At 44.9% G+C, this 26,573-nt stretch overlaps 1 protein-coding gene across 1 annotated transcript in view; it reads left to right on the plus strand.

Annotated features, from left to right (window-relative positions):
- The window catches only part of tln2a (talin 2a), a 120,892-nt gene that overhangs the window by 35,199 nt on the left and 59,120 nt on the right, over positions 1 to 26,573 (plus strand). The window contains exons 5-26 of the mRNA XM_079736318.1: positions 838 to 967; positions 2,869 to 3,021; positions 4,024 to 4,166; positions 5,700 to 5,827; positions 6,067 to 6,130; positions 6,267 to 6,371; positions 8,845 to 9,000; positions 10,299 to 10,400; positions 11,090 to 11,166; positions 12,656 to 12,836; positions 13,044 to 13,157; positions 13,463 to 13,571; positions 14,435 to 14,643; positions 16,796 to 16,894; positions 17,780 to 17,947; positions 19,290 to 19,424; positions 20,382 to 20,541; positions 21,869 to 22,035; positions 23,247 to 23,375; positions 24,206 to 24,319; positions 25,652 to 25,765; positions 26,410 to 26,544. Coding sequence (XP_079592444.1) covers positions 838 to 967; positions 2,869 to 3,021; positions 4,024 to 4,166; positions 5,700 to 5,827; positions 6,067 to 6,130; positions 6,267 to 6,371; positions 8,845 to 9,000; positions 10,299 to 10,400; positions 11,090 to 11,166; positions 12,656 to 12,836; positions 13,044 to 13,157; positions 13,463 to 13,571; positions 14,435 to 14,643; positions 16,796 to 16,894; positions 17,780 to 17,947; positions 19,290 to 19,424; positions 20,382 to 20,541; positions 21,869 to 22,035; positions 23,247 to 23,375; positions 24,206 to 24,319; positions 25,652 to 25,765; positions 26,410 to 26,544 — 2,892 coding nt within the window. The remainder of the gene's footprint in view (positions 1 to 837; positions 968 to 2,868; positions 3,022 to 4,023; positions 4,167 to 5,699; positions 5,828 to 6,066; positions 6,131 to 6,266; positions 6,372 to 8,844; positions 9,001 to 10,298; positions 10,401 to 11,089; positions 11,167 to 12,655; positions 12,837 to 13,043; positions 13,158 to 13,462; positions 13,572 to 14,434; positions 14,644 to 16,795; positions 16,895 to 17,779; positions 17,948 to 19,289; positions 19,425 to 20,381; positions 20,542 to 21,868; positions 22,036 to 23,246; positions 23,376 to 24,205; positions 24,320 to 25,651; positions 25,766 to 26,409; positions 26,545 to 26,573) is intronic.

Raw genomic sequence — 26,573 nt, forward strand, 5'->3', positions numbered from 1 at the left:
CTTCCATCACAGTGGAAGGCGTGACTGTGACTGATTATTCACAGTCAAATCTCTCGACCCGTTCCTATTGGTGTGAGTTGGGAGGGGTGATCGGCAGGGCAATAGGCAGCCATTTAATGAAGTTTTCTGCCTTCTTTTCTCAACCCTCCCCAAGCATTCTGGCTTCATTTGATCATTTCAATGGTGCCTTTCACTCTTCTCTTTTTTTCCTCCCCTTTCTCACTTTCTCAAACTCGACTTGTTCCCTAAGCATCATTCTTTTTTATGTTATTCACACATTCCCTCTCTTGTTAACTTGGTTATTAATATATAGTAGTATAATAATTGGAAATACAGTTCTGTAACTTAGATTTGTATTTTACATATATATCTTACTACTACTTCTATCTTACTACTACTACATTTACATTTACATTTAGGGCATTTAGCAGACGCTTTTATCCAAAGCGACTTACAATAAGTGCATTTGTTACAATAAGTACATTTGTCATAAGAAGTGAAACAATATATCGCTGTCGGTACAGTAAAGATGTTCATAGAACCAAGTGCAAGTATTACAATCGCTAGGGTAACCCATTCCCCGTGTAAAGCAATGATAGCAGCTACTGTAGATGCAGTAGCATCTACATACTACTACTATATTCTAACTAAATAAATATTATTCTCAATTCCTTTTCATTTTTTATTATAGGCTGTTAGCTTTTTCTCATGATATTTTGTTATAATTTCACGTGCTGCTGATGCAACAGGTTTTCCCCTCAAATAGAAATAAAGAACCCACCTGATCAAATCTTTACTTCTCTGTTGCTTGTTGCTCGTCACCGGCCGATCCCTCAGGACATCCTGGAGTACAAGAAGAAGCAGCGGCCTCAGAAGATCAAGATGCTTGACGGAGCGGTGAAGACCATCATGGTGGACGACTCCAAGACCGTGGGCGAGCTGCTTGTGACCATCTGCAGCAGAATAGGTAACACCCTGGCCTCTCCTGCATTGCCTCTGCTACCACTGTTTTCTCTGTCTCTGTTGCTTCCTGTTGTGGAAATATCCATCGTAACTGTATCATACAAACATAAAGAAATATATAAACGCTGTTTATTTAATTACTAGTCAATTGAAAAGGTATTTATATACATTCTCCTCGGATAGTTTGCATCTGCAATGCCACCGTAGCCATAAAAGTCTGATACCAAGGCAAATTGACTGACTTCTTTGTTGTGTAGATTCCTTTGACTGTATTGCAGCCTTGCAGACATGTCCACTTCACCCATGGTGTATTACAATTTGACTTGTTCTCCGCCGCCATGGCTGAAATCAGCTGTGGCAAATCCTAAACTCTCCACGATGGTCACTCCCCCTCACCTTTGTTCCCTTTGTATTAACTGCCCACGATGTGAAAGTTTCCATATAAGAATCCTGTACACCCATTGTCTTGTTGAATATATGCTTTGCTGGCAGTATCTTCCCATGATCATGCTCTTAAATTTGATAAAATATTTTGTTGTCCAAATTGTCCTTAAAATTAGTTTTTCTTAATCACCTCTGCTGCCTCAACTACCTCTGTTGTCTCTTTTGTCTCTTATACCTCTGTTTTCTCTACTACCTCTGCTGTTTCGTTTGTCTCTCCTGCCTCCCCTGCCTCTACTGCTTCTTCTGCCTCTGCTGTCTTTGTTATCTCTATTATATCTGTTGTCTCTGCTGTCTCTGCTGCCTCTGTTCTATCTGTTGTCTCTGTTATTTCTGCTGTCTCTGCTGTCTCTGTTGTCTCTGTTGTCCCTGTTGTCCCTGTTGCCTCTGTTGCCTCTGTTGTTCCCTGTAGCCTCTGTTGTCCCTGTTGCCTCTGTTGTTCCCCTGTTGCCTCTGTTGTCCCTGTTGCCTCTGTTGTCCCTGTTGCCCCTGTTGCCTCTGTTGCCTCTGTTGTTCCCCTGTAGCCTCTGTTGTCCCTGTTGCCTCTGTTGTTCCCCTGTAGCCTCTGTTGTCCCTGTTGCCTCTCTTGCCTCTGTTGTCCCTGTTGCCCCTGTTGCCTCTGTTGCCTCTGTTGTTCCCCTGTAGCCTCTGTTGTCCCTGTTGCCTCTGTTGTCCCTGTTGCCTCTGTTGTTCCCCTGTAGCCTCTGTTGTCCCTGTTGCCTCTGTTTTCCCTGTTGTCCCTGTTGCCTCTGTTGCCTCTGTTGTTCCCCTGTAGCCTCTGTTGTCCCTGTTGCCTCTCTTGCCTCTGTTGTCCCTGTTGCCCCTGTTGCCTCTGTTGCCTCTGTTGTTCCCCTGTAGCCTCTGTTGTCCCTGTTGCCTCTGTTTTCCCTGTTGTCCCTGTTGCCTCTGTTGCCTCTGTTGTTCCCCTGCAGCCTCTGTTGTCCCTGTTGCCTCTGTTGTCCCTGTTGCCTCTGTTGCCTCTGTTGTTCCCCTGTAGCCTCTGTTGTCCCTGTTGCCTCTGTTGTCCCTGTTGCCTCTGTTGCCTCTGTTGTTCCCCTGTAGCCTCTGTTGTCCCTGTTGTCCCTGTTGCCTCTGTTGCCTCTGTTGTTCCCCTGTAGCCTCTGTTGTCCCTGTTGCCTCTGTTGTCCCTGTTGCCTCTGTTGCCTCTGTTGTTCCCCTGTAGCCTCTGTTGTCCCTGTTGCCTCTGTTGTCCCTGTTGCCTCTGTTGCCTCTGTTGTTCCCCTGTAGCCTCTGTTGTCCCTGTTGCCTCTGTTGTCCCTGTTGCCTCTGTTGCCTCTGTTGTTCCCCTGTAGCCTCTGTTGTCTTTGTTGCCTCTGCTGTTAGGTGTTAGGTCCTGAACCTTTACGCTGATAGGCTAGTAGTCCCCGATCCTCTACGCTGAAAGGCTAGCAGTCCCTTAATGATAGGAGTCTGATAGCAGTCCCTAACGGTGTGTGGTTGCAGGCATCACCAACTACGAGGAGTACTCCCTCACCCAGGAGGGCGTAGAGGAGAAGAAGGAGGAACACACGGGAACGCTGAAGAAGGACCGCACGTTGCTACGTGACGAGAAGAAGATGGAGAAACTTAAGGCCAAGCTGCACACAGACGACGAACGTGAGTTATATATATATATGGATATAGAGAACAGGAGGTGTGATGCATGCTGGGAAATTAAAGCTGAGCCGGAACCAATCAGCTATGACAAAAGCATCATTTTTGAAGTAGTAGTAGTAGTTATTTTACTACTTCTTCAACAACATATTTGAAATGCTTACTTCAGCTTGTGCTTATTGTTACACTTTCGCTAACTGTATAGCAAAGCAATCCTTCTTCACTCGCTGGCTTTGCTGTGCTGAGCAGCCAATACAATACCTATCATCAGAAAAGAATCAAAGCATTTGTTTAATAAACTGGGATAAAGGAAAACCACCAGATACATGCATTTGTGAAGCTATAAGCTGCACGTTTGTTGATGCCTAAGTGTAATTATTATAATGCTTATTGATGAATTTAAATTCCTACAGGCAGTCCACAGTTCTTTTGCAAATTTTCCGTGTAGCAATTATCAAGGTTATTGCTTACCAGGTTCATCTTAAGACCACTTTGTCATGGCCCTCCAGAGAGGCGGTGGGCTTCAGAGGTTTAATGACCTGAGCACCCATACAGTGCAACGGTTAACGCTTCACTTTCTACCTCTCAGCTCCTTAACTTTAACTTTGCACACATTTAAGTCCCTGGGGTTCCTTAAATATTCTCTCAATTCCTTTTGATAGAGAACAACTTTTACCACTATAAATGGACTACTACTTTTAACACTTTACTCATACAGAAACAAATCTAATGATTCAATATTTGTATATATGGTCTTTTAATTGTCCGTATTTTCTTATTGCTCAGAGATGTATTAAGCTATTATTTTCCAAGTTAACGTTTTTTAGCAAATATTAGATGATTTATATTATTCATTATTATAACCCTTGCTTTCCGATTGGCTATGTCAAAATGTGAACACTTCCCAGACATGTGTACACATACTATCGTCGGGCCGTGTGTGCTGTTTATACACAAGTGTGTTGTGTATCATTGACATATTATGGTGTGTTGTGTTGATGCCAGTGAACTGGCTGGACCACAGCAGGACCTTCCGGGAGCAGGGCGTGGAAGAGGTGGAGACGCTGTTGCTCAGGAGAAAGTTCTTCTACTCAGACCAGAACGTGGACTCCAGAGACCCGGTCCAGCTCAACCTGCTCTACGTGCAGGTCTGAGATCTGCCCCTCCCATTTTTATTATTATTATTGTTATTATTATGTCTTTATCCTTATTTAACCAGGTAAGTCTCGTTGGGATTAAAATCTCTTTTACAGGAGAGACCTGGCCGAGATGGACAGCAGTGCACCGTTCCAACATAAAACACAAGACAAATACGAGTTCAACACTAAGTGCAATTGTGAAAATACATTAAGATTATTGACTCAAACATTAGCAATTTCCAATGAGGTCCGGCGTCAAACTCTTAACACCTTTAAATTCATTGAGAGTCACCCAATGAATTCACTGCTTCTGCAGGTTATTCCAGGAAGACGGTGGAAAAACCCAAGTATAAAGTATGTGTTCTCTTAGTGATGGGGTGAGTGGGGCCAGTGAGTGAGATGGACAGACAGTAAGAAAAGAGAGGGAGGGAGAGAGAGAAGAAAGAGAAAGGGAAGATGCTAGAAAATGGCAATTTGTGTGTGTGTGTGTGTGTGTGTGTGTGTGTTACACACATAGAGAACATCTTCAGCTGTTGTGTTGAAGCACTCTGAGCCACATTAGATCTCAATTAAAGTCATAGTTGACAACAACAATGTCAGTTTTTCACTTGAGGACTCTTCAATGGAAGCCCTAATGGGGTGAGGGAGCAGTTATAATAATGTGTGGCAGTACTGGTCTATAATCATATTTTTTTATCTTCTGTATAATCCTAAAGTAATGCAACATGATAAGCTTCTTTTCGTTATGGAGTCCATTTAGTTTACAAAAAAACAACAGCAGACGCATTACTACTAAACTATGAATCTACCTTGTATATCCGCAATATAAATATATTTTTGCTACTTTGTGCAATAGGCCCCTGGCAAAATGAAACGAGAAAAACAAAATCTAATGTCATACAGCCTCATCTTCGCTACTTTCGCTCTGTGCAGCTCTTTATCTGTCCATTTCTGTCTCTCTACGTCACTCTCCCTTACAGGACTGTAATTCACTGTGATGATTGATTTTGTGTGCGGGTGTCTGTCTGACTGGCTGCATTTGTTTGTTGCATCCTTCTCGGTGTAGTTTATGGGTCAGACAGATTGCTGAACTCCACATCGATATCTCTATCAAAGCTCTGCCCACCAATCAATATAATGTCAAAGCTGATTTGGATCGATTTGTGTATTTGGTGTATATTTGATGTAATAGCTTTTGCATGTTATTGATGATTAGTAATTGTGAAAAATCGTGCTGCATTCATAAGATAAACCAAATCATCTCAGGTAAGGGGTGTAGAAAGATCTCAAACACAGACCCGAGGACATTCTGTAGTAGCTTTTGTGCACACGTTTTATCCTAAGCAATGTAAAATTTGAGATGCATGTCTTAAAGAGCAGGCATAAGGGTTAGGGCAGTCCAACACTCTAGCCACTAGACTACACTGACTATACCCAAGAGTAGCAATAACGTAAGCCATAGTAGCGTAGCACCTCTCCAGGTTATCAACATTGTTAAAAAGATGTTTACATATTTATTCATCTCTCTTTTGTGTGTTCCAGGCCCGGGACGACATCCTGAACGGCTCTCACCCGGTCTCCTTCGACAAGGCGTGTCTGTTTGCTGGGATTCAGGCCCAGATCCAGTTTGGACCGTATATTGAGCACAAGCACAAACCGGGCTTCCTTGAGTGAGTGCAGACCCATCTGGGTGTGGGGGGGAGGGGGGAGTATTTTTCAAATATGTAAGTTTACTAACTGGGCTTATTTTTCTGTAGTAAGAACATAGAGAAAATGGGTTCAGCTAATTTATTCATCCAGATTCCTAATTGATCCATTTGTTTTGTTTCCTTGTGTTTTATGGTAAGTGGGTGGAAGTGATCTTTCTGCATTTGCTCTTTAAATGACTTAATTTCATGCCTCTTAACAGCTTGAAAGAGTTCCTGCCCAAAGAGTACATCAAGCAGAAGGGCGCAGAGAAGAAAGTCTTCCAGGTTTGCTCAACTACTGCCCTTGTTTCCCATGCATAATCAAATTTTAATTAATGAACAAAATATATATAAAAATATGTATGCGACAAATGAAGAATATTTTCACAAATGTATTGCATTGTTGTTATTGATATTGCAGGATCACAGCAGTTGTGGAGATATGACCGAGATCGAGACGAAAGTGAAATATGTTAAGCTTGCGAGATCTCTCCGAACATACGGCGTCACCTTCTTCCTGGTTAAGGTACTTGGAATCAGATACACAAATAACAAAAAAAACAAAGATCACCTTTTGAAAGGGAGATAATCACTGTATTGGCCGTATTTCTCGCAAAGTACTTCCCACTCAGTCACATTTGCCTGAAGAAACGAGAAAATCTAGAACAGGTGTGTGTTCCGAGCTGCAAGGGCCCGGTCTTGGTTTGGTTTGTGTGTTTGGTCTCTTCTGGGTCTCGCGGTTGCTGGCTGCAGATCATATCCGTGTGCGGTTGCTACGCAGCGGATATGGAAATGTGCTTGTTCCACCTGGCCTCCCAGAGCCTTTCATGTCCAGACTGGAACACGAAAAGTCATTGGAAGTCATTCCTTCTGCTGTGCAGTCTGGCTGGGAGGTGTTTGCTGACAATTAAAAGTTCTCTCAAACAAAGGTGCTGCAAAGTCGGCCTGTTAACAACGCTATAGCTATCTGCTATTGCAGAAGGGATCTCACCTGTTATATTTGGGTTAATTTGCACGCAGAGGTGAACAAAGCATACTCAATTATTCAGATTGCTCCAAATTGAGGAAGCGTTAAAAACGTTAATCGGCATGGCGTATGGTTTCACAATGTTTGAAAAGGAGAATATGCATGTACAGTTTTGTGTTTATAGCGGAGAAACGACTGATAAACAAGGAGACTTGTATATGGTGCCTCACTCTCCCACACTCTTCCTTACACACACACACACACACACACACACACACACACACACACACACACACACACACACACATTCCCCTAAGGTCTACTAGGAGTCAGGGTTTTCCTGGAAGGCATCCAAATGTGTTGCCGTGTGCATCAGAGTGCAACACTGATTAGTTCAGAGAGGGGTGGAGGTGGTATTGGTGTAGTGTTGGGGTTAGAATAGGGCTGGGGAAACTTTTATTAGCGCGATAACTATGGGATATTGTACACAATATCGATAAATATAAAACTGGGTATCCTGATAGGTCAATATCTTCGTTTCATGACTACACAATCACCACCGTCATCCATTAAAAGACGATAAATGATCAAATGTAATAATTGCCCGACTCTTGGTTCGAGGGAGCACCTGTAAGACCCCTCACAAGGGCAAATTGTGAGATGGAACTGAAACCGACCACCCCAGTGAGGTGATGTCCCTGAGCCGTCCATTAGCTGGCAGAGCAGCCTCCCGAGTGAGGGACGTCCTCCATAATCTAGCTGTTGTTCTTCACCGTGGTTACTAATGGTAGGCTGGGAGGAGGGGGGCTCAGCGGTCCGCATGCGTTTCCCAGAGCAAGAGGGTCCTAGCGTCCCAAGCTCTCCCTGTGTTTATGTAGGGTCACATGCCCTTTATATTGCTGCTCCCGTAACCTGTTATTATTAGTAGTATTATTATTATGGAAGGTATTTGTTATTAACATGTCTATCATATTTTAATTTTCACCGCCATTTAGCCTGTAAAGGGTGTAGGCGTGTTGGGGTACTTGGTGTGTTAGGTTGCTGAGCAGGGGGCAGTTTGAAAGGAACATCTGCTTCTCTGCATGCCCCCCCCCCCTGGGTAAACAAAAGGTTAATTAAAACAGGTTTAGTTTTTTTCTTCTTCTAAATATTTAGTCATTATTCACTTTGATGCATGGACAAACCCCTTAGCCCTAATCACCTCTGGCAGCCTTGCACTGTTATTAAGTGATTGTTTAAAACCAGAGCACTTGTGTAATCTAGTCGCACAGTGTGTTGTGGGTATATAATTAAAAGCGGATTACCACTTCAGTTTTAAAAGTGGGTTCCAGACTCCCCCAGTCAATTTTCCACGTGGGTTACAACAATCCTTATAGTTTACTAAAGTCTTGGAAGGTGCTTTTATTTGTTATTATATTATAAACTTTATGTTGAACCTTAACCATGCCCCCCAAAGTAGTTTACGTGTGGTAATTGTTGTATTTACATGGGTATTTGTATATATAATAAGACAAAGTTTGTTTTGGCATACCAAAGTACTAGACTAACTGAAAGACATAGTTTTCCTTTGAATGGCCCGTATTCACCTCACGGCCACCCAGCTAGCATTGAGAACCAAGATGGCCGCTAGGTGTATAAGGCCAATGAAGGTTATGTAAAGAAAAAAAACATGTTGGATCTCTTTGTGCGCGATTAGGGACTGTTAAATCCTGTCCCAGGAGCCCAGCGTGAAGGCCACATTTAATTAGCTTTGTATTGTTTGACTTGCCATTGGTGTTCCTGTTATTGGGTAAGGCTTTATCTGTTCTCTGCTGTTCTGGTCCATTGTACTGATTTTAAATGGACTGCATTCATAGAGAAACTTTATAGAAAACACACGCACAGAATCACCCATTTACACACACACACACACACATGCGCGCGCACACACACACACACACACACGCACACACACAGTACCTTTCAGGTTGGGAGCCACCGTAGCGTCCTGTATTGTCTCTTTATGAATGTGTGTGTGGCTGTGGGTCTGTAGGAGAAGATGAAGAGCAAGAACAAGCTGGTGCCTCGTCTGCTGGGCATCACCAAGGAGTCTGTGCTGCGTGTGGACGAGAGGACCAAAGACGTGGTGCAGGAGTGGCCCCTCACCACAGTCAAGAGGTGGGCCGCCTCGCCCAAGAGCTTCACCCTGGTACGGACACACAGGAGCACACATACACATACATACACATACACATACCTGCACGCATACACCCGCGCACACAGGAACACACTCGAATACCACACAATGTAAACTGCAAATTTCCGAATCCATACTATCAATGATTATGACTCACGGTGGAAATGATTGTCAAAATTATAAAAAGACTATAGATTGGAGCTTTATATAGGTAAAATATAAAGACAAAAATGTAGTCAGGAAAAATAGGAAGTGTGAGAATGTTGACTGGTTGTGATGTTGCTGAACAATGAAACTTGCCTTGGTAACAACATGCAAATTAAAAATTTTGCTTATACATGCTTGATGTGAAACACGTGTCTGCCTCGTATATGAAAAGTGCTATATAATTAAGTTGCTTTGCCTCGATCTGTTTTATTTTTGCCCAAGGGCTTGCCTTTGGTCATAAGATAAAAGGGACATTGAGAATTTAAACGTTGTGCTTTACTCATTTAAATGATATATGACCACATTCTCATACATGGCATTCGTACAATAATAATACTTTTTAATTAATCATAAATAATAATACATTTTGATATACCAATAAAATAAATCACTAGAGGTTTCTTTCAACATATTTCCTCTGGCACAATAAAGATTATTAGAGCCACTCTTGCCTTCCATGTCGATATCGGTTGTTACTTTTGTTGGAAGACAGTTATAATTTAATCTTTCAGATCTCAATTCTCTTTCTCTCCCTCTCTCTCGCTCTTGGTGATGTGATTGGTCGACCTGTGGTTGTTCTTTTTCTGGGGCGCGTGCCGAGAAATCTTTAAGTTCTCATTATTCTGTTAGGATGTTGAAGTAGCTGCATTTCCCAGCAAACCATTTTGAACTGCAAGGTAGCAATAAAAGCTACACGAACACACACAGGCAGGCAAACACACACACACAAACCAATGTGTTATTCAAAACCATAAGCTGCCAATTTCTGCATGATTTCATGATGCTGTCATTATGCTTATTAAATACAACTTTATTATCCATTACATTACATTATCCATGTAATTGGGACATCACCAAACACTCAGACACATCTTGTATTGAATATACAGCAAATCCATTGTTGCACTGACTGTTCAGGGAGTGTGTATATCGTTTGCACTCACTGAAATGCTCTTTGTCTACATTTTTGTCTGTGTGTGTGTGTGTCTACCTCTTTATGCGTGCTTGTGTCTGTGAGTGCCTCTTTCTGTGTGTGTCTACCTCTTTGTGTGTGTGCGTGTGCATGTGTTTGTATACCTATTTATGCGTGTGTGTGTGTGTAGGACTTTGGCGAGTACCAGGAGAGCTACTACTCTGTGCAGACCACAGAAGGAGAGCAGATCTCCCAGCTCATTGCAGGCTATATCGACATCATCCTCAAGAAGGTAAGGGGCGTGTTTCTCCTGCTCACCGAATCATTCATAACAATCAATACTGGTGTTGTAGCGTAGACAAAAGCATTGAAGCGACGCTTTTCAGGTTTCTAGTGGGTCTGCTATTGCAGTCTAGTGTGATGCATAGAAACAACTGTTACAGAGTACAATACATGCATTGTGGAATGTTTTTCGCTGAGACTGCTATATTATCAAACATTTGTCAACTTAACGCAGATGAATTGCAGGTTATATTTGAGGTACGGTATTAGGTCGAAGTTTACTTGTTGCTACATGTACTCCTTTCATGTCATGCGTCACCGTTAGTGTATACAGTACATTCGTAGAATGGCTGGCCCCAGGAACCCATAACCCTGGCAGTGTTGATGCAAATCCCTACCAGTTACACATGGCCAGATCAGTTGGGTTCTATGTTACAATTTGGTTGGTCCATACAATTAAAATAATTCTCTGTATTTAAAGTGGATTTATGCTAACTATATTCTATGTTCCGTCTTCAGTGCCATTCTTTTATAGTCACAGGAAGAGTGTTGATAATCAGATACTCCAGTTCATGCAGAAAGAGTATGTATTAGATGCAGAAGCATTCAGTGAATAAAAAGTAATATTATACACGTGGAACAGTCCTACTCTCCAGACTCTCTTGGCCAATCCGATGTTTTATTCCCTTCTTCTTGTAGAAGCAAAGCAAGGACCGCTTTGGGTTGGAGGGGGATGAGGAGTCCACCATGCTGGAGGAGTCAGTCTCCCCTAAAAAGTAGGTAGACCCTGCACCTTTGGGCGCCAGGAGGGAGGACTAATGGGGATGGACTCCCAGCTGAGAGATTCTGGGTTCACTCCCTAATGCCCTATCCTTATATTCCTTAACGGGGCAGTGAACCCAAAATTGTTAATTTTTTTGGTTTAAATCGTGGTTATATGTCCAAGACTATCATCAACATAGTAATCTGTACCAATGTATCGTGGTTATTGTTGAAGCCCATCATTTAGAGAAAACAGGATAAATTTCTTTTTTTCAGTTTCCGCCACCCTGTTTATGACCCCTCCAATCTGATCCAAATGCCGGTGTTGTTCTTTTTGTGAGGTGGGAGTTATTTTTTATATTCTCTTCGACGTCGCAACAACCCTATCTCTGTGTCCAGTAGAGGGTTTAACTTCTTGGACACTTATCGTTTGATGCCATGGGGCATATTTCATAAACCACATCGCTCACGCTCATAAACAGCGCCGGTACTAAATAGTGTAACGAAGTTGCCATGGGCATAACACGCCCCCCTCAAAGTGATCGAATACATGCTGAAAGAGGGGGCACACTAACCCGTTAATGTTAAATATGTAAATGACTAAATAGTAAATACCTAACAGTTGATGAGTATTCTATTTTGGTTCTTTGAAATTCATTTCTTTATTCAAACGGCATTCATTGTGCACACAGCAAAGCTTTTATTGTGTTTACAGAAAAGAACTCACTTCCCTGACACTTCATCCCTGCCAACAGCCTGTCTCCATACTTTCCATGTCTTTTCGAAAGGCTTCACGTCTCCATCATGGCTAGTGAACACTTTCCCTGGCCACGATACTTCAACACAGTCTGGGCGCCTCTGCCAGGAGAGCAGCACTCTATCTAAACATGTCCTGATGGGATGTGTAATCGAACGTTTATCTGGCCTCTCAGGGCTTCTACCCCTCCGGCCTCAACTTGTACCTTTCTCACGAAGATGGCGCCTAGAGGAGGAGCTGTATTTGATTGCATTATTTTTATGTTTTTTGTTTCATCTGCCGGTGCATGGGGCCTAGACCAGATGGCTTTAATAGCGAAAACACGAAGGAAACCAGAGATCGTGGAGATCTCCTCATGTTGGCTCTATGTTGTGTCTCCTGCAGAAGAAACCTTCTGGACCTAGTTTCATGTTATTTTTTATTAGATTAACTGAAAGGGTAACATGCATTGTACTCCCCTGCACAAGGGGAAGCTCACTAACATTGGAATAACACAGCTGCCTGTGTTTGTTTGTTGATGATATGTTGATGGATATAGGCTTTATTCTGAAATTACATGGTAACGGATAGAGGCTTTTGTTTTGAAAATACCAATGCTTATGGTGATGATGATGCAGAAGAACATGGCTAGAGACTCATGAAGACATGTGTCACGTCCTAGTCAGAAGGCGATGGATATCAGCCCTTACCTTGTAAAGACCCATGATGCTGACGGGGTGCGCCGTCTCCTCCCTCTATCCGTCCAGGTCAACCATTCTCCAGCAGCAGTTCAACCGGGTGGGCCGGGTGGAGCACGGCTCGGTGGCCCTGCCGGGGGTGATCCGCTCGGGCTCCGTCGGGGCCGAGTCCCTCAGCATGGGCACCATGCCCTCCGCCCAGCAGCAGGTCACCATGGGCCAGATGCACCGGGGACACATGCCCCCGCTGGTCGGTCTCACCTCCAAACCCATTACAGCCCGCATGTTTGTAATGCCACTTCATCCTCCCACTACTCTCTGTTCTGTGTCAAGGGAACTTTGTGTGTGTGTGTGTGTGTGTGTGTGTGTGTGTGTGTGTGTGTGTGTGTGTGTGTGTGTGTGTGTGTGTGTGTGTGTGTGTGTGTGTGTGTGTGTGTGTGTGTGTGTGTTTATCCAGAGTTCCGCCCAGCAGGCTCTGATGGGAACCATCAACACCAGTATGCAAGCGGTGCAGCAGGCCCAGATAGACCTGGGTGAGGTGGACAACCTCCCCCCACTGGGACAGGACATGGTACGTTCCAATCTATAATATGATACACATGCTTGCGTCCAAACGTTCATTTACAGCTGTTCAGATAAGGACACGTGCATAAGCACACATACAACAACACATGCAGACAAAGCTAAAAAAAAATGTGTTTTAGGTTTCTATTAAAAATGGAGTTCACGCTGCAAACCAACCATCAGCAGTATTTCCCCAATTCAACCTGTCTTCAGACATATTGCAGTCCTTTAAGCATTTTGGTTGTTTTGTTCATTTTAATGTAACATTATTTGAGAATCAATTGACCGTGTGTCTGTGTGTGTGACTTGCAGGCGTCCAAGGTTTGGATCCAGAACAAAGTGGACGAGTCCAAACACGAGATCCACTCCCAGGTGGACGCCATCACAGCAGGAACCGCCTCCGTGGTCAACCTCACAGCAGGTGGGAGTCACCTGGTGGTCTACCTGTAGATGGTCCCAGCCCTAACTTATCTCATGAAGGCATTCAGAAGAATGTGAAGCACCTGGATTCTCTATAAGCTAAGGATACATTGGTCTGCTTAATGGCTTAAATGGTTAAATGGTCTTAAATATATGGTACTTGGTCAAGGCTCAGCTGCAGGGCGTAGGGAGGGGCGTATGTTGTGGTGTATTGCTGTATATAAAGATTGTTAGGTGTTACGACTCAGACCGCATATGTGTAACAGGCCAATTATTTGGAGGATAAGATGATGTGGTTATTTTTCTTGGTTCTGGTTTTTGTTAAGAGTACTGTTATTCAACCTAGCATTTATGGCTATTGTTGAAGCATGAACAATAAATTGTCCTTCTGTATATATTGTATTTAGAAAACAGACATAACCAACATTTTGTGATTACTTTTTTCATGTTATTCATGTTATTGTCTCTCTGTCTCCTGCCCCTTTCCCTCAACTCTCTTTCTCTCTGTCTCTGTGTCTCCTGTCTTTCTCCATTGTCTAACCCCCTATCTCATACCCCCTCTCTCCATCTCCTCTCCTTCCTCTCTTTCTATCCCTTTCCCCCCTCTCTCTCACTCCCTCTCATATCCTAATTTTTCTCCATGACACCCATCGACTCTCCCTCCCCTCCACTATATCTCTTCCACAACCCCTCTCTCTTCCGTCACCACTCTCTCCCCTATATCCCCCCCGACTCTTCTCTATACCTCTCTCACACCCTCTCTCTCTGCCTACTCTTACCTTCCCTCCCCTTTCCTCCCTCTCCCCTATCCTCTCCCCTTCCTCTCCCACCCCTTCCGATCCCTCCCCCTCTCTCCTCCGCCAGGCGACCCCACGGACACAGACTACACGGCGGTGGGCTGCGCCATCACCACCATCTCGTCCAACCTGACGGAGATGTCCAAGGGGGTGAAGCTGCTGGCGGCCCTGATGGAGGACGACACCAGCGGGGGCAACCACCTGATGGGCGCGGCCCGGACGCTGGCCGGCGCCGTATCCGACCTGCTGAAGGCCGTGGAGCCCGCCTCCGGCGAGGTAGGGATCAGCTGGTTTAGGAGTCACCTGGGGATCACCTGGCGGTGGTCACCTGGTTAAGGAGTCACCTGGCGTTGGTCACTTGGTTTAAGAGTCACCTGGGGATCACCTGGCGGTGGTCACCTGGTTAAGGAGTCACCTGGCGTTGGTCACTTGGTGTAAGAGTCACCTGGGGATCACCTGGCGGTGGTCACCTGGTTAAGGAGTCACCTGGCGTTGGTCACTTGGTTTAAGAGTCACCTGGGGATCACCTGGCAGTGGTCACCTGGTTAACGAGTCACCTGGTGGTCACCTGGTTAACGAGTCACCTGGTTAACGAGTCAGCTGGTGGTCGCCTGGTTAACGAGTCTCCTGGTGGTCACCTGGTGGTCACCTGGTTAACGAGTCACCTTGTTAACGAGTCACCTGGTGGTCACCTGGTTAACGTATCACCTGGTGGTCACCTGGTTAACGAGTCACCTGATTGTATTGTTAACTAGTCACATTGTCATCTGGTCACATGGTTGTATTGATAACTAGTACCATGGTGATATGATCAAATGGTCGACTGGTAAACTAGTCACATGGTGATATGTTCAACTGGTCACCTGGGCGTTTGGTTACCTAGGCACTTCGTGAAGTGGTCACATTGTCATTAGTCACATAATCATCTAGTTAGTCATTCACCTGATCCAGTAGTCACCTACATTGTTGAACTCCAGAGGCTAAAAATCTGTTAAAAAGTTTATATTAATTGTTTTTTTCATCAACTCATTTTCTATGTATATGCAACTTTTACCCTCTTCGGAAGTGATTCCTGCACCTGCACAGAGTCTGTTATGGAGCAAAACCTAGAAGTTAATATTACAAAGTACTTTAGATTCTCGTGCATATTTGAAGCTAATAGAGCAGAGAATTGAACACTTGATACGTCTCAGAGGGCGTTTGAAGGTTCTTAAATGGCATCAGCATCAGAGATTGTCGGTTTCTGTTTTCTCTCCTACGAGACATTTGAAATCTCCACTTTTTCCTTATTTTGTGAGCAAGGTGCTATTAGACTTCTAATGATCGTATGCACAGTCACGACGTCCGTTACATATGCCAGCAGCTCTGTGAGAGTAGCGCGACCCGAGTTTCCTACATTTTCACAAGCTATATGCTAATTAAGATGCTGCCCCTTCGGATCTCCAGACCGTACCTTCTCCTGTTATTATGGGCTGCTGCTCACCGGGTTCAGAGGAGGTTGTTGTCATACACCTGCTGGGTGTAACAAGAATTGCCGAGCAAGGTCCGGGCACACAGCAGAGATTGGTTTCTTTATTGGTTTACAGCTGGTGATCAGGCCAAGAGAAAGGATATTAAGATTATGTCTCTCTCTCTCTCTCTCTCTCTCTCTCTCTCTCTCTCTCTCTCTCTCTCTCTCTCTCTCTCTCTCTCTCTCTCTCTCTCTCTCTCTCTCTCTCTCTCTCTCTCTCTCTCTCTCTCTCTCTCTCTCTCTCTCTCTCTCTCTCTCTCTCTCTCTCTCTCTCTCTCTAAGACCCCGGAGACCCACTGCTACTCTGTGGGGCTGCAGAGAGAGACACTTTTTGGAATTATTAATAACTGAAAGGTGTAATGATCCTGCGGCTGCTGGTTGTCGTATGTCCTCCGTTTTCTGTACCACGCCCTACTTTTGGAAAAGCGATAACTTCCCTGCCTACTGAAAATGTTGATATTGAATCTTGCGTTGCAGCCCCTTTTAAAATTCTTACATCCAATCTGTTCGTCAGGCAATTTTACATCCATGAGCACACGAATGGATAGAGCCTGAACACTTAGGATCACTTGAAGAACTCCAACACAGATTTAGTTTTACTAGAGTGTGTGGTGTGAAGTTTGGTGAATGCAATGCAGCATAAAGCATTAGTGAGTGCACTTGACTGAATACCCATCCCTTGTGGGGGTCTGCGTGTATGAGTGTGTGCGGTTTCAGTATAGCATTGTGTTCTGTACTCAACACAATATACTCTACTTCTGTACTCTCCTGACATAGGTACTTGTCTATTAATATCAGTCAACTGTCACAGCTGAAAACATTTGGGCCCTTATACGCTGTATTTAAATTGTGGAACTCAGTAAAGTGTGTGTGTTTGTGTGTGTGTGTGTGTGTGTGTGTGTGTGTGTGTGTCTACAGCCCAGACAGACTGTGCTGACCGCAGCAGGCAGCATCGGCCAGGCCAGTGGGGACCTCCTGCGACACATTGGGGAGAACGAGACAGATGAGAGGTTCCAGGTACAGAGCCCTCGCACACACCACACTCTGGACTAGAACCTCACACAGCACCACATTCTGGACTGGAACCTCACACAGCACCACACTCTCTCACTGGACTAGAACCTCACACACCACAACACTCTGACTGGACTAGAAACTCATACACCAACGCACTCACTGATTGGACTCGAATCCCACACACCACAACACTCTCTGGACTAGAAACGCACACACCACAACACTCTCTGGAGTAGAAACTCACACACCACAACACTCTCTGGACTAGAAACTCACACACCACAACACTCACTGGACTAGAAACTCACACACCACAACACTCACTGGACTAGAACCTCACACACCACAACACTCTCTGGACTAGAACCTCACACACCACACTGGCACGTCTTCACCCAACCAGCTTACTCACAAGCACAGATGAACGCACATTTCTTTGAGTGATAATATCCTAACTTTTCTAACATAATCAGCATATTAAGAACATCTCTCAGAACCTTGAGAAGCTCACTGTGCATAACTGTGGTGTCGGATGTCTTTGATGATAAGCTTCTTTTATATGGCTTGTTTATTCCGATAATGGTTGTTGCCTGATGTGGGATTAATTATTCTCAATTACATTTGGCAAATTAACAATCACTATTTCAGTGTTATATTTAGCCCACAATTAATATCCTGGTAAAATGAAGCAATTACTGCAATCAATTAGGTTTGTACTGAGATAAAGTGTACCAATAAATTAATCATGCAACGTTGTCTATAATTACGTGTGTGTGTGTGTGTGTGTGTGTGTCTGTCTGTGTGTGTGTCCATTTATTTTTATTTTTTCAAATTGCCTCCCTGTCTCTGTCTCCCTCTCTCTTCTTCTTTGTCTCTGTCCTCCAGGACATTCTGATGAGTCTGGCGAAGGCGGTGGCCAACGCGGCCGCCATGTTGGTCCTGAAGGCAAAGAACGTGGCCCAGGTGGCCGACGACACGGTGCTGCAGAACAGGGTCATCGCCGCCGCGACGCAGTGCGCCCTGTCTACCTCCCAGCTTGTGGCCTGTGCCAAGGTACACACACACACACACACACACACACACACACACACACACACACACACACACACACACACACACACACACACACACACACACACACACACAGGGCTACACACACACACACACAGGGCTACACACACACACACACACACACACACACACACACACACACACACACACACAAAAACAGGGCTTCACACACACAGGGCATGACAGTCGTGCATTATACTGTTATAACACAGAAGCTTGTAACCAAAGACACTAGATATACCATTATTCAGTGAACGTGATAAAAGACATAAACAATTATTCCAGCGCCAATTCCGCCTTCTATAGTTCAAATTTCACCATGTCTACATCTCTTTGCTGCACACAATTTACACTTGCATACATAAAAACGTATTTCTAATTTCATGATTATGTTCCCAAAGGCTTTCACAGTGCATTTCAGCGAAAGCTGTGTTATCTGTTTTAGGAAAGGTTTGAAGTAAACTGCAAGCAGAGGTTCAGAATAATCCTTAGGCTTGTAGATTGTACTAATTAAAATCCCACCGTGCCAGATTGAAATGCCCTTTTGGCAACAGATTGAACTTTATATGCTCTCCTGATCAGTCATAATATTTGGACTACAACAATCTGTAATTTGTATTATCTCTCTATTGATGGCCTTTTCTGTATTTTAGCCTATTTTCTCTTTCTCTGGAGTTACTGTTCCTCATATGAATGTCCCCGCCAGTTGACGTCTGTTTCCTGCTGTGGACCGTGTCCATGTTGAAGCTGGGTTTCAGGGTTTTCTGAGCTTATTATTTCCGAGCAGCGGACATGAGGGCTGTGCTCCAGAGTGCAGCTGCAAACTAGCAGTGATTTGTATTCCCCCTCTTCCTCAGTGTTTGACAGCTCAGTTTTCCTCTCCCTCTGTCTTCTTTCTCACGCGTGCATTCTCTGCCCAACACATCGTTCCTACGACTGCAGCACTCTCAAAGATGAACCGCATGGACTAGATGCTTGATGTGATTACTACCTTAGACTGCTTCCGTCTCTGTTTCTAATCATTACTTTTTATATATTACTCTCCTCTCTCGCTCTGTCTCTGTCTCTGTCTTCTGTGTCCTCCCTCCCACCTCCACCATCCCGGTCTTTCTTTAACACTTCTACACTGCCTGGTTGACATCTCACTCTCCCATTCTCCTCCCCTCTCTCCTCCCTCCTATCCCCTCCTCCTCCCCCCCTCTATTCTTTTCCTTCCTCTCCTCCCCTTTCTTCTCTCTCCTCTCCGCTCCTCTACGCCCCACATCTCATCCCTCCCTATCTGTCCCCTCCCCTCCCCCCATATAATCCCACACCATTCTTCCAGGTGGTGAGTCCCACCATCAGCTCCCCGGTGTGCCAGGAGCAGCTGATCGAGGCTGGGAAGCTGGTGGATCGCTCGGTGGAGGGCTGTGTCCAGGCCTGCCTCTCCGCCACCGAGGACGGGGAGCTCCTCAAACAGGTCGGCCCGCATGCTTACGCACTTACAGACCCAATGCCCTTCTGTCATTTAGCCACCCCACCCCTTAGAGACCCCTCCCACGGTCAGTTTATTGACAAAGCGTGTAAAGATACCACTTCACCATATGAATTGGGATCGGTGAGAGTGGAAGTGAAGACGGGATGCCAGCAATGTTGCCCTTATTTTATGTGGACAGAATGTCAGAAGAATGTCAATTCATAGCCCATTCAATAGACCAGGGTGGTGAAGTAATTCTGGAAGATGTATGTAATGAATTGTCATCAGAGTATTTCATCAGTTAAAACAAACATGTGCCGTTGTTAAAACAAGCTTCTCTGAAAATAATGCCACAGCCAGTAGGTTCTCCTTTTAAATCTGAGTTCAAGGTCGGAACGTTTGTTTATGTTTTGTTTCTGCTATGATTTACTATTCTCTGCATACTCCGGTTGCCCGATATGAGACCAATTGGCACACAAACAAAGTGTGCTGCAGCCATTGAAGCGAGCTAAACAACTGGATCAACTTAGATTTACTAGATTCTACCCTCTAAAGACCGCCTAGAGCCCAGAAGGCTTGCAAGACGGATGCCATATGAGCCAGTTTATGCTTTGCAAACAATGAATCAATTACAAACCTATACATCAGCTGATTCATTTTCAGTGTCGGATCCGTCGTCCCTCGTCATTGTCAAAATACAATAATTACGCTTCCTTCAAAATACGGCGTCTTGCGTCCGTGTCCATTCCGTGTCCCGAACCTGACAACCCGAGTGAGCTTCCAGTCTGGGGAAGAGGGGCTGGGCAGAGACGACCCTCTCCCATATGCTGAATTTGGACTGCGGCGCCCATCTTTGATGCTCTGTGTCAATGTTTCATACTGTACCTTTTTAAAACAAAGCGTGTAATGAGAGTAACCAAAGGGTAGCCATGCGTGTCATACATCCTGCGTTGTGTGCAGGTGAGTGCGGCGGCCAGTGTGGTGAGCCAGGCCCTGGGAGAGCTTCTCCAGCACGTGCGGCAGTACACGTCCCGCGGGGAGCCCATCGGACGCTACGACCAGGCCACCGACACCATCATGAACGTCACCGAGAACATCTTCAGCTCCATGGGAGACGCGGGTGAGCACAGCCTGGAGGAGAAGACTGTTATGTGGAGCGGCGTTTCTTAAACCACGGGGCACCATCCAGGTGGAAGCCCCCACAATGCACAGACACTCTTGACTACACTGGATTATTGGTACCACTGATTCCGGGTGTGTGGTTGGTTCATTGAAAAGGAATATTGCATAGTCCGACCTAGCCTGAAGGTTGGGGAGGAACTGTGATTAGTTGAAAATAAGGTAGAAAATTTGGCGAACTTGGTGACCTATTTCCAAGTGTGTCTGATGTTCTATCTGGCAAGACGTTTGGTTTTAAGATGTATCTTCCCTGTTTATGTAAGGGTTATTATACCGTCTCCAAACTATTTGAGTTCCTCGAGCTGTTGGGATGTCCTCACACAGCAGGATGTTATGATAATCCAGAGGATGTATTGAGTGAAAGAGGACTTGCAGTGTCCCAAAGTAGCATAAATAATCTAGATTCATGCTAAACACCCAAGCCTCTTAACTGTCTCTCTCTGCAGCTAAAGAAAGGCATACACACATTCGAACAAGGTGTTGGTTTCTGATAGGTCCACCTATTTTGACCACTGTGAAATAAAAACTAGATATATTTGATCATTCATATCACAGGATTTATTCATTTAGGAAACCGTTAAGGGTTAAGTGGTACATTTTAAGCAAGGCTGTGTCTTCCATTTATTCACAAAACCAACCAACAGCAATGCTGGTGTGAACAGGAGGCAGAGTCCGCGGGGGGGAAAGAAGATATCGATAGGGCCAAGTTAAGCCTCATAGATTGGTTTGAATCTTTCTCTTTCACGACAGGAATCCAACAGAGTTGGAGATTGGAATTACTGCCCACTGATACCCTGTTGATACCTCCCGTCCCTATTCCTACAATTCCTCCACTCAACCACCGCCTCCTCTCCCTCCTCTCCCTCCTCTTTGTCTCATTCCTCCTCTTCTCCTCTCTGCATCCTCTCCCTTCTCTACCTCTACCTATGTCTTATTCCTCTTCTTCTCCTCTTCCTCCTTTCCCTCTATCTATGTATTACTCCTCCTCTTCCCCTCTCTGCCTCCTCTCCCTCCTCTCCCTCTATCTATGTCTCATTCCTCCTCTTCTCCTATCCCTCTATCTATGTCTTATTCCTCCTCTTCTCCTCTTCCTCCTCTCCCTCTATCTATGCCTTATTCCTCCTCTTCTCCTCTCCCTCCTCTCCCTCTATCTATGTCTTATTCCTCCTCTCCCTCCTCTCCCTCTATCTTTGTCTTAATCCTCCTCTTCCCCTCTCTGCTCCTTTTCTTCCCCATAATGTATCTCTTCCTCCTCCTCCATCCTCCAGGTGAGATGGTGCGGCAGGCGCGCGTGCTGGCCCAGGCGACCTCTGACCTGGTGAACGCCATGCGCTCGGACGCCGAGGCGGAGGTGGACGTGGACAACTCCAAGAAGCTGCTGGCGGCGGCCAAGCTGCTGGCCGACGCCACGGCCAGGATGGTGGAGGCTGCCAAGGTGACGTAGCCGCCGGGCTCCCTCCGCACCTCCATGGTGATGGGAACGCTGTCCTCCTTAACGAGCTGTGTTCCTTACGCTGGGAGATAACGAGATTGTAACAAAGGGTTTACCCCAATCCTAGTGTATTATATTTATAATAGTCAGACACTTTACATATGAAGACGGTAAATACAAAGTCAAAAACGAGGAAATATTAATTACAGGTCACAGTGAAAAGCGTTTTTGTGCAGGTAATATGTCTCATTATGTATCAAACCCTAGTGATACAAATGCAGAAGTTCTTACTTTGCTGGTGGGGGAGAGACTGACAGAACAGGATGGAGACTGAACAGCATAGAGACACTGGAATCTATTCTTGCTTGAGAAAATAATTTCCCGTTCTATCCCAAAAATTGTCAAACTTCTGTTTGATGTTGCCCAGCTAACAGTCAGCCAGCAGTTAGGTAACAACATTTGAAATGGTTGCAGTGGAGATGGAGTATCTCAGTTTCTCCTTTGAACACGCACGCGCACACACACACACACACACACACACACACACACACACACACACACACACACTTCTAAGCCCAGCTGTAAGCTAATTAATTTAATGGCTGCTTAGATGTTCTTTTTTACAGCCACTCAAATAAACGGCAACAGTGGGAGGGATAAACTCATTGGCTTGAATACCAGCCAGCCCAAGCAACATAACGCTAAGTGGAGAATAAGAGCTTCAAATTATGTATTTAAAGTGGCTTCATACTATTTGCTTCATAAACATAGCAGTGATGAATAGAGAATTAAGCTGTATAACACATTTGAGAGTTTTGTATTTTAAGTCGACTACCAAATACTTGGTCGTTGCTTAGCAGGTATTGTTTGCCTTCAATAATGTGTCAGTTTTTTCATGAAACTATTTTGCCTTTATGAAACCAGTATTGAAACAGTTGGTCTTCATTTAGACCTTATGAATTGTATTGAAACCTGTGTCTCCATTTAGACCGTGGTGTAACAGAACTTCTTCTACTGAGACTGTTTTTTAAAGACACCAGTTTCAGTGAATTTGTGTTATCTAGTCACAGTTTAACTTAATTTAGACTGTTTCTCTGTGTCATTGAAACCGCTTTGTCTCCGTTCCGTCCACGTTGTATTGTAGCTAGCCTAGAAGCTATTGGGTCTGGGTGTCTCCATGTCTCATTCAAAGCGCTGTGTGTCTTGTGTTTTAGGGAGCCGCCGCGTACCCGGAGAACGAGGACCAGCAGCAGCGTCTGCGTGAGGCAGCCGAGGGCCTGCGTGTCGCTACCAACGCCGCGGCGCAGAACGCCATCAAGAAGAAACTCATCAACCGCCTTGAGGTCAGCCATTTTGAGACTTTTTTTAAACATGTATATAGAGGAAATTCCGGGGGTGCCACAGCGTAATTACAGGACCGGAGTAGAAATGAACATTTGAAATGAGAGTAAATACAACAATAATTACAGAAAATATGACAGGGAGCTGCAATGTTTACGTGTGTAATGTTTTTCTTGAGAATTCTTCTTAAGAGTGACTCTGAAGTGAGACACTCTTAAAGTGCGACACCTTTAATTGACAACTCTAAAGTCTGTTGAGTGACCCTGTGCCGTTGACCTTCCAGTAGGGAGATTTAGCTCCGAAACGTAGAAAGAATCCTTTCTGTCTGAGTGCCCAGTGTTTAAGCCTGGCTCTTTAGACCACCACTCCGTTGTGCCATACCTGAGACGCCTCTTGACTCATTATTTCAGCCTTTCTCACCAAACTGGCTATTTCCCATCGGCTGGTTATTCAACTCTCCCTTTGTCACATGGAAGTCTCACTGGAACCGGTGTGCTGCCAATTATGGGCCGCGAGTGGCCTGACCCATTCATGTATTAGTACAATTTACTGGAGATGGTAGATGTTCCCTGTTCACCTACTTCATTGGGAAGCAAGGGAGTCATTATTAGCTCAGTATGAAAAAGGGACAGAATTTATTTGTATCTTGGATATGACAATGGATATGACATGTGCACACGTGTGTGTGTGTGTGTGTATGTGTGTGTGTGTGTGTGTGTGTGTTTTGTTTATTTCTGTGTGTGTTTATAGATATATCTAATGCCGTGTGCATGGGTGTATATAATGCTGTTTATCTTGATGTTTGTTTTTATTGCGGTGTGCGTGTGTTCAGAACGCAGCGAAGCAGGCCGCAGCAGCAGCTACGCAGACCATCGCAGCGTCTCAGAACGCCGCGGCCTCCAACAAGAACACATCCGCCCACCAGCAGCTGGTGCAGAGCTGCAAGGTGGGCAGAGGAACTCCATAGTACTGCTACAGGGTTACCATGCTACATAGTACTGCTACAGGGTTACCATGCTACATGGTACTGCTACAGGGTTACCATGCTACATAGTACTGCTACAGGGTTACCATGCTACATGGTACTGCTACAGGGTTACCATGCTACATGGTACTGCTACAGGGTTACCGTGCTACATGGTACTGCTACAGGGTTACCGTGCTACATGGTACTGCTACAGGGTTACCATGCTACATGGTACTGCTACAGGGTTACCATGCTACATGGTACTGCTACAGGGTTACCATGCTACATGGTACTGCTACAGGGTTACCATGCTACATGGTACTGCTACAGGGTTACCATGCTACATAGTACTGCTACATGGTACTGCTACAGGGTTACCATGCTACATACTACTACTACAGGGTTACCATGCTACATGGTACTGCTACAGGGTTACCATGCTACATGGTACTGCTACAGGGTTACCATGCTACATGGTACTGCTACAGGGTTACCATGCTACATGGTACTGCTACAGGGTTACCATGCTACATGGTACTGCTACAGGGTTACCATGCTACATGGTACTGCTGCAGGGTTACCATGCTACATGGTACTGCTACAGGGTTACCATGCTACATACTACTGCTACAGGGTTACTGTGCTACATACTACTGCTACAGGGTTACCGTGCTACATACTACTGCTACAGGGTTACCATGCTTCATATGAGTACTACAGGGTTACCATGCTTCATATGAGTACTACAGGGTTACCATGCTACATGGTACTGCTACAAGGTTACCATGCTACATACTACTGCTACAGGGTTACCATGCTACATAGGAGTTCAACAGGGTTACCATGCTTCATATGAGTACTACAGGGTTACCATGCTACATACTACTGCTACAGGGTTACCATGCTACATAGGAGTTCAACAGGGTTACCATGCTTCATATGAGTACTACAGGGTTACCATGCTACATACTACTGCTACAGGGTTACCATGCTACATAGGAGTTCAACAGGGTTGACATACTACATAGTACATCTACATGGTTACCATGCTTCATAGGAGTACTACAGGGTTACCATACTACCATAGTAGTACTGCAGGATTACCATACTACCATAGTAGTACTACAGGATTACAATAGTAGTAGTATTAGGATTACCATAGTAGTAGTATCCCCATACCACCATAGTAGTGTTTTGTAAAATGTTCTGTAAGCTGTACCCTGTGTTCCGTAAATTGTAGCCCGTGTTGTGTAAGCTGTAGTCTATGTTCTGTGAGCTGTAACCCTAAGCTCTGTGCTCTGGTGTGTCCAGGCGGTCGCCGACCACATCCCTCAGCTGGTGCAGGGTGTGCGAGGTAGCCAGGCCCAGCCAGACGACCTCAGCGCTCAGCTGGCCCTTATCATCGCCAGCCAGAACTTCCTCCAGGTGCTGAATCAACCCACCGCGTGTATGGGTTCAGGATGGGTTCGGCTACCACAGATGGGATTAATGAAGTGTTTTGGTCCTGGGTTATCACCTCTTTCTTTGAGCACCAAAATAGTATGAATAGCATAGAGGTGTGGGTGGTGTGAAGGCACTTTGAAGGTGACATGCTTATTATGTTGATCTTTTTTTCTTTTAGGATCGCTACAGATATGATATCAAAAAAGTCCTCTTTGTAAACAGGATTTTTTTTTTCTGTTATAGTTCAAGTGAAACAAATTTGTCACAGACCGAATGGTATAGCGGGGAGGCTCTATTAAGCACAGGACATGACCTCTGATGCTAATACTTTGTGTTTGGAATGTAGAATGTGTTTGTGATTTTAGAGACACATAAATCATTGAAGACTTGGTAGTGCAAATATCAAATGTTTTTGTAGTCATTGCTTGCTGCACCATGGGGCAGACCGAAGGTGCATTATTTCCTCAGATAGCGTATGCTGGAGTGTGTTTGCATTATCAAAAATCCAGGCTTCCAGGAGCTGTCTTCTTTTTTTTTTTGTAAAACTGTAAAAACAAAGTGTACTGCGCTGTATCACACAACTGTGTATATACCTTCCCATCCCCCCCCCCCCCCACTCTCTATAGCCGGGCAGCAAGATGGTGACATCCTCAAAGTCCTCGGTTCCCACGGTAACGGACCAGGCGGCGGCCATGCAGCTGGGCCAGTGTGCCAAGAACCTGGCCACGTGCCTGGCCGAGCTGAGGACCGCCGCGCAGAAGGTACCAGGCCCGTCGGAGACTCGCTGGGC

This window comes from Pollachius pollachius (genome assembly GCF_949987615.1).
Source record: "Pollachius pollachius genome assembly, chromosome: 5".
NCBI classification, from domain to species: domain Eukaryota; kingdom Metazoa; phylum Chordata; class Actinopteri; order Gadiformes; family Gadidae; genus Pollachius; species Pollachius pollachius.